Raw genomic sequence first — 8992 nt, 5'->3', positions numbered from 1 at the left:
TTGCACCGCCATCAGGAAGTCTGTAGTGACGTAAGCCGCGCTTGTTGTTTTGCTTGGTCTCTTCAAAGTTGTGTTGGATTTTCTCCTCAGCGTAAAGGTTAAGAGGTCCATCTATCACTGTTTTTCATGTTCGTAGAGTTAGTTTGTGGAGTAAATATATAGGCTATAATCTGTGTGTTTACTCAGCCTTTAAAAAATGGCGGGTGCTAGTGTTTCGCGTGTGTTCGTCCAATTCACGTACACTAACGTCACTTGTAGTTCCTATAGACCGTATGTAGCCCCGCCCCTTTTCAGCGCTGCGCTTATTGTCTTTTGTCTTCCGGTTTGTATTTCCACAGCGATCTTAAGAATTTATGAATGAACTGCCCGTTTTAAAATCTTCTTTAGATCTTGTCTACTGACATATGTTAAGACATCTGCTTTAACCCTCTGGGCGCCACGGTCGAGTTTACTCGACAAGATGCGGCACTGAATAAAACGGCCGATTTTGTCAAATAGGGTGTCAAATTTCGTTCAACCTCCCCTCCACTAGTTGGCAGACATGTCATACTTCATCCCCGACTCAAAAAAAAGTCATGCTTCTATACAAAATCTTCGAGCTAGAGCGCATTGAATCAGTGCGAACAAAAGCGGAGCTAGTGTGCGAGTGAGCCATTTTATCAGAGCAATATTGTCAACGTCAGCGAGTATTTGCATTAGATTATTATTATTATTATTATCTAATGGCATCAATAAAGCTTACCCGCAATGAAGTGTTGTGTCTTCTATTCGCGGACCCTGATTCTGAAGGGGAATAACGTTATCTGCCTTCAGAAAATGACGGTGATTCTGAAAGTGAAAGTATAGCCCTACACCAAGCACAAACGGTGAATCCTTTGCCCAATATAATGTTAGATGGTCCTTTGCCCAATGTCAGTGGTGGGAACAATGTTTCCTGGGATCGGAGTGTTCATCGCGAAGTTAGCAGGCGTGTTAGTGTTGTGGGGAACGAGGCGGCCGCGGGAGATTTTTACCGCGCTAGCCGTGACCGTGTGCCTCTCCGCAATCGCGGCGACAGTACTGTATTGTGGTGGAGACTTTGTCTAATGCCACTGGGTATGTTAGACGAGGTCGAAGTATTCATAGGGCAGTTAGGGGGCAACGTGGAGGCAGGGTGGGGAGTCGCAATGACAATGACAGTAGTCCGAGCTGTGCACATTCGGCGCGCGCGCGAGGCAGATCTGGCCGCGCCCGCGCGCGCTGCTGCTCGTAGCAGGAGAAGAGGCAATGTGACACGGGGCAGAGGGGCTATTATGCATAGTCTATCGCAAGACCACACCATGAAACACTACAAGAAATGTCACCTGGATGAATAGGGAGTCATTATCTCTACAGCAAAAGCCCTGCAACAATTGTTTTTGTCTGCCATTTATTACACTGTTGATTTACTATCTATTTCCCTGACCATTTAGTAGTGTACAATATGTGTTCTTTTTTTTGTGTTCATGTCCTTGTGATGTGTGCGTCTTTGTCAGCTAAAAAAAAAAAAAAAAAACCAAATAAACATCAACAAAAACCATAAAAATTCTATAATCCAAGATGGCCGCCGCCATATGACGTCATAATATGCAAATTAGATGGGAAAATGTAATCCCTACATAAACTTTGGGTCATCCTTAATATTTCTCTAATTTACAGAAAGTCTCTATCTTTTATCACTTTTAAGATATAGCCTTTTGAAATTAAGATGTCAAAATCGAACGTTTTAGGAAAAAACCTCTGGCGCCTAAAGGGTTAAACATTACAATGCTCCTGATAACTTTCGTTAACTCTACAATAAGTAAATCCACTTCACCAGCTAATTACTCTTCCACAGCGATGCCATAGAAATATACAGAGCTACCACTAAAACATAAGTTCAAAGACAATATTCTAAAGATGGCTGTGCGCATGTTTCTCTGGCGCATAAGGTCTAGGCCTATAGTGCTGGTTTAGAACAACTCTGAAGTAGGAGCTAAATTAGTTTCTCCAAAAGGAGTTCCCAGAAGAAAAATCACAATGATGACCAAGAATTCAGATGGTCTATAAAAGGCTGAAAGGAGAAGATGAAGGCAGATGCTGATTCTTTGGAATGGCTTCTCTGGTCTTAGATGCCATGCCATTGATGTCTCTGACAGACAACGCTTGTAAGCGATTTGCTTTTGATGTTGTTTTTTCTTGTTTTTTTTTTATATATTAGTACTTTTATATGTAACCTAATGAAACTATATTTAATTGAAATTAAGAAGCTTGCCTGCCAAAAGTCTTTGATTTCCAAAAAAGTAAGCTGATCAGACTACAGAGAAGTCTTCTCACCTATGGATTGTAAGTATGAAAATTCAGATGCTTATGATTTAGGACACAGATTTGACTTACTTTACATAACCTGAGAATAATCAAAATAAGGTAATAGGTGTCTAGAAATACGCACCATAAAACAACATACATGAAGGTAAACAGTAATACATAGATTGTTTATTTTTGTCATGTATGTTTTTCTTGTACATAATAATCACAAACACATGCTTGTCTACAGTTCACACACAATTAAACAGTAGAAACTTAGATGGACAGATATAAAGCTGCACATTTGCAGGAAATTATTGGACTGTATTGAAAGTACTATTGGGTATCATATTTGTATTTTTATAAGTTTGTGTCAGGCTTTAGAAAGTAATGTAAAAAGTAATTAGTAATATGAAATGAAAAGAAACTCTAGAGACTAAAATAAACCCAGTACATTGTAAATTCACGACTTGCCTTCATTGAACTTGAACATAGTTAAACCTGTAAATGATCTTAATTAAACTATTAACTTTGCCAGCCCTAACATACCAAATATAAATAAAACAAAAAACAAAATATAATCAAATCAACTATAACTACAATACATAAATCAAACTGAACAATGAAAACTAAACTGCATGTACATTTTCACATGTATTCATTAAGCAGATGCTTTTATCCAAAATGACATACTGTAAATAAGTAAAACAAGGATTCATCTTAGGGAGGCAATAACATGAGAAGTGCTAATAATATAAATTTTCAAACATTGTCTAGGATAGTACAGGCTAGAGCAAGGAGGGAATTAAGAAATGGCGAAAGCAAAGAATAGGATTTTTTTTAAGTGTCAGCTGGATGCAGTGAAGTGCTTAAAATAAATTTGAAAGGACCAGTGAAGACTTTTACGATTATTTTGTCATATTTAAGCATTTTGTTCCAACAACTATAGGTCTTAATGAATTAATCAGTTTACCAATACATACAGTCTTTTGAAACATAATGCTATTAAACTCTTCTCTCTAAAGTGTCCCAAGGTATCAAAGAGGTGTAGATGATTCCAGCTTCACTGAAGTGATACAACTGTTCTGTAAATCAAAGAACAAAAAAACAAAAAAAACTTATACTTGTTCAATTAAATGTATTTATCCAAACTCTCTAAAGCATCCTGTTTTGAGTATATTCTCCATTCATCTGGTATCACACCACTCCCCTCAAATGTTTTCATGTAGTATTTTTCCAGATCTTTCTGGAATCTGCAGACAAACCACTTCCAGTAGGGCAGTTCAGATAGATCAGATGTGATGCTCCAGTCTGCATAAACTCCTCCTGCTGTTCTGTAATCTTTCCAGGGGATTTTTTCTTCTGATCCAATAGGATAAAAATACAGATTGCTGTTTCCTACTGCTGATGTGCAGATATGAGTAGACAAGTTGCATGTATTGTCGTAATGAATTCCACTCAGTCCAATACTACGATGGAAAGCAACACTGTGATCTCCATGATGGTTTTCTATGGTGTTGGTGCAGACTGTTTTACAGAACGGACACTGAACCCAACAGCACTGACAGAAGTGATCAATCAGAATCTCATCTGGCCTGAACGTATAGTCCAGCTTTACTAGAAATGCCTCAGTGTTGAATTTACTGTAGATATCAGACATTATAGCTGGAAGTTCTTCTCTTATCACATCTTCTAGGAGGTAGCAATTATCAGCACCACTAAGTTTCACTCCACTGAGGTCTTTTTCAGAGAAGATCAGCTCATCTGAGAGCTGCTGTGTGAAACTCTTCAACCACAAACCAACATCTCCTCTGTTCACTTGAACATGTTCAGTAGATTCATGTGCTGCTTTTATTATCTTCTGCTGCAGGAGTTTAATGTTCTCCTTCATCTTGTGTGAAACACTGACATTGAACTTATCAGTGATGTACTGACTGACTTCATCTCTGATGAAACTCTTGAAGTGATCTCTGGGATTATAAATATAGTTCATGTATTTGTGACAATCCTCCTCTTTTGCCAGTGTCTTCAGGATGTGTTTCTCCAGTTTTGATCTGTTTCCATTCAGTGATGAACAGTTTTTCATTATTTCATCTGTCAGATCTCTGGCAGTCTTCTTGTAGACACTCTGCTCAATGGGCTCTTTAAGTTTCTGACAGATGATCTCTCCAAAAATGGCAGCTGATGTTGCTCCATGACAGTATTTCTGGAAAATACTATAGTACTCTGCTCTCTTTTTCTCAACATATATTTCTGGATCATTGGCATCTCTGAACATTCTGTGTTGGTCAGAGATCATCTGCTCTGCTCTGTTACAGATGGAATGTACTAAATCCATGAAGAATTCATTCTTGAACTCATATTCCACAGATCTTTTCTGATGTTCTGTTACTCTCATCTTGATGTAATCTGTGATTTGTTGAATGCAGCTGATGTTGTAGCCCATCTTTGAAATGTTAAATGACTGAATCATTTTGTCTGTCTGCTGAGCAACATCTGTGATGAAATTTCTTATTTCATCTTCTGGAGACAATGTTTGAGTGTATCTAGATGAGTTGATTACAGACTCTTTGAACTCCTTTTTGAAAAGAACATATTCGGTATAACTTGGTACAGAAAAAATATCCTTGCTCTCCATCCAGTGGCCTACAGGTGCACTTTCATAGATGTCACTGAGGAAGTGTTTTACATCTCTCATTATGTCATTATCTTTTATTGGATGAGTGTCTTTGATGATCTTCTTCACACTGTGTTTCCAGAACAAATCAAATTCTTTCTTTAATGTTTCTTCATCATTTGTTTTGTCTTTGAGTTTTAAGGCAAGTTCTTTGCTCTTTTCAAAGAGAGTGTTTTCATGATGTGTCTTCTGAGCATCAATCTTCTTCTTCAGGTCTCGCTGCTGAAGAATCTCGTTTAATTTCTTCTTTGTTTCTCTCACAATGTTTTCCTGAATCTCTTTGATTTTGATTTCAAATGATGATTTCCACTGAATCAGTATATCTGCATCTGTGTCTTTCTCAAAGAATTCAGACATTGATTTCTCCACTTCTTCACTCGTCTTCTTCAGTTCTGTTTGAAGATCAGTTTCCTCAACCTCATGAATTGCTTCATTTTCTATTTTGTTGTGTATTTTGTTCTCAATTTCCATCATAGCACTGCGAAGACTCCAGGACCACTTGCTGTATCTTGTCTCCAGTTTCCTATAGGCTGAAATCTCCAGCGAATTTCTGAAGCTGAAGACAAATCGTTCATTCAGTAAAGCCTCCCAGAGATCTTTAACACGATCTTTTAGGTCTATCAGCATCGTTCCATGTGACTTTGAGGCATGAGACACAATAGTTTTCTTTAGTTCTTGAATATTCTCACAGTAGTTTGGGTTTGGTGGTGCCATGGGTGGGTTTCCCTCCCAAAGATGAGCAAAATACTTTACATCATTCTGAACATCAAATTTAATGACATCACTGAAACATTCTGCATCACAGACTTCATCCTTTGCAGCAAGATTTGTCATCTTATCCAGTGTCTGCAGCAGTCGTCTCCTTCCCTCCTCATTTTTCTCTCCAGCTGTGACGTCTGAGACATTCTGATGCACAAACACACAGCTGGGATTCAGTTTGACCACCTTCATCCTCAGGAAGGCCTGAACAACAATCTGAAGAATGTCCTGCATCTCAGATGGGTTTTCTCCAAAAATGTTGATCAAGGTCAGATTTCCAAGACCAACAACAAATGTGGCCAATTCATTGTCATGATGTCTTGTTGAACTTCCAGTCAGTTCTAGAGCACGAAGACCCTCAGTGTCAACAACCAGAATATAGTCAAAGTTCATCTGTGTTTGCATCTCGTCTGAGACTTTGACCAGCTGCATGAAAGCTCCTCTGGTGCATCTGCCAGCACTGACGGCAAACTGGAGTCCAAACATGGCATTCAGCATGGTGGATTTCCCAGAGCTCTGAATCCCTAAAACTGACAGCACAAAGACTCTCTGGTCTCCCAGTTTCTGGATGAGTTTATCTAGAACAGCAGAGATCCAGATCACAGGAACATGAGCAGCATCTCCATCCATCAGCTCCAGTGGAAATCCAGAGATCATCATCTTTGCTGCAAGACTCGGGAGAGAAGAGAAGTCAAACTGCAGATCTTTCTTGTTCTTCTTCACAGATGAACATGATTCATAGATCTGACCGATCTCCCTCATGATGTGCTCCAAACCAAAGGTTGCAGCTTGAAGTTCCTCAGATATTTTCTCAAGGTCAGTTTGTTCAAACTTGAGTTGTTCAGATTTATCATATTTGTGAGGAACAGAAATATTTTTTGAGGTTAGGAAGATTTCAAGCCATTTCAGAAAATACATCTTATTCTCAGCATGACATTGGATTTGTTTAAAAAACAACTGTACAAAAGTTGTCATGTCAGATTCATGCTGCTGGTGACGAATATTCTTCATCTCGGTTTTCTTTCTACTGATGTCCATTTCTGTCTCATATGCTCGAGGTCGATGTAGTTCTTTGTTCTTCTGACTCCACTGATGCCACAGTTTCCCCTGATGAGGCAGAAATGATTCCTTGATTTCTGTCAGATCTTTCTTCTCCAGTAAACTCATCATCTGCTGTGCTGCTTCTCTTCCTCTCCTGCAGCCTTCATCATCTTCCTCATCTACTCTGATGTCTGAGTGTTTGGACAAATCTTCAAGTCTGAAAGTGGAAGATGATTCTGAGAGACAATCATTTATGGTTCTTCTGAGTTCTTCAGATACTTCTGACTGATTTCTGTCTTTCAAACCAATCTTGTATTTTCCTTTTATTGGCTCGGTTACAGCAGAATCATCCTCAGTAAAAAGACAAATAAATGGCTTTCTGTTCCTGTACAGGTTTTGGATTATTGTTGCACTCTTGTCATTGTTTTGCAGTCGTGGTAGAAGAACAACATTGACTGAGGCCATTTCAGTGAGGATCTGCAGCTGTTTCTCATGTTCTCCTGCATCACCGTGTAGATTACAGAACGCAACACAGTCCGTGAATTTATCCGTGTTTTTCCCAGAGGGGCAGAACCAGGCAATCTCCACCACTCCATCCATCAGGACTCTGGTTCTGCTGCTGCCTGGGCAGTTCCTGTGGAAGAACGTGTTGTGTTTCTCATTGATCAGACTGTTCATCAGCTGAGACTTGGATGAAGACACAGAGCCAAACCTGAAGAAAAACACCATTGGAGTTTGTGCCTTGTAGACTGGATGGGTTTGACTAATGATCTCATTGTTGGTGTTTCTCATCTTCCAGCTCTTGTTGATTTGTCTGAATGTCCAGAGAGGAAACTCAATCTGTTGTGTGTCTGGATAAGGAACAAGCAGAGGCAAAGCGTACTGACACTGGGACAGTTTAGTGACCATCAGCTGCTTCAGGAAACCATCAGCACAATGAAACACAGCCATCTGAACATCCATGGGGTGAATACGCTCAGATTGACTTATTCCTTTGTTAGAAAAAGACATTGCTTTAAAGATATCACCCATATCTGCATATGAGTCATTGTCTCTTTGTTTTGTGTGATGCTGTTCATTGTTTTTCTCAACATGAATGTATCTTGCTCTGTAGTTCATCATCAGTAGTTTTTGCATGAAAGTCTGAATTAGCTCCTCTTCAGCACAAGATTCAGTGGATTGTAATGAATGTGCTGTTAATTGAAGAAAATCTGCAGTTCTCAGTTTATGATGCCTGCCTTTAAGATGAAGTCTATCTAAGAGATGCTTTGTTTTTCCATCATTTTCTTTTGCGTTGTCTTGTTCCAATCTTGTTTCTTCTTCTAAAGCTATTACCTGTGAAAGAAACAGCCATTTATTTGGCACTTAGTAATGAAGGACATTGTTCACTTATGCAAGAATGCAAGTTATGATCTTGACAATTAATCAATAAATCAGTTTTAATTAAGATAAAAAGCCACATTTTATATATATTTTAAAAACATATTGTGCTATGTTATTCCACATCTTGTCAAAATTGAAGGCTATCGAAAACAAATATATCCTATGGCTCAAAGTAAAATTAGCCCACCACCACATCTCTACAACATGTGGAATGTTTTATTTCTCCATTAAATGGTATGAAATTATATTTAATCAATATTAATATTGAATATTAATAAACATTGAAATTTAAAAATATAAAATACAAACAGTATTACTAAACGATCTTTGGCCATATTGCCAAGCCCTACTACAAATTGAACTGCTCTGAGACACTGAAAATCCTGTATAATAAGCACATGCTCAACAAGTTTGCTTCACTTTAATATTTGCAGCTAATGCATCCTATGGTCATGTAAACACTGCAGTTCAATTTGGTCATCACTTCACTTTAAATGCTTAATCCTGTTCTGGATTATTATTTTCAGTCTTAAATTTACAATGCCGGCGTGGGATGTGAATTAGGTGTTCCCGGAAACTTATGTGTACATCACCTGTATGTCCACTTTACAACAGTGACTCATTTTAAATCAGCAACATCACAACTTGTGGATTTATTGTTTAAATAACTTAATTTTATAAAATGTATGACACAATGTCACCTTTAATTTTGTCGAGTTATGATAAACATTAACATAAGTGTTTAATTGAGAGCTAAATCTAAATCTATTTATTACTGTATTTGAAGTATCTACAGTATATGAAAACAATTAAAACTTGGATATCTGT

The 8992-nt window shown here is 38.2% G+C and overlaps 1 protein-coding gene across 1 annotated transcript in view; it reads right to left on the bottom strand.

The window, feature by feature from the left end:
• Window positions 1–3291: 3291 nt before the first annotated feature.
• LOC307171254 (uncharacterized protein) overlaps window positions 3292–8992 on the bottom strand; it is a 40204-nt gene continuing 34503 nt past the window's right edge. The window contains exon 16 of the mRNA XM_079892762.1: window positions 3292–8116. Coding sequence (XP_079748888.1) covers window positions 3437–8116 — 4680 coding nt within the window. The 3' untranslated portion in view covers window positions 3292–3436. The remainder of the gene's footprint in view (window positions 8117–8992) is intronic.

The sequence above is a fragment of the Squalius cephalus genome (assembly GCF_949319135.1).
Source record: "Squalius cephalus genome assembly, chromosome: 1".
NCBI classification, from domain to species: Eukaryota; Metazoa; Chordata; class Actinopteri; order Cypriniformes; family Leuciscidae; genus Squalius; species Squalius cephalus.
Note: the sequence above shows the minus strand (reverse complement) of the source record. Positions and strands in the feature narration are given on the sequence as shown.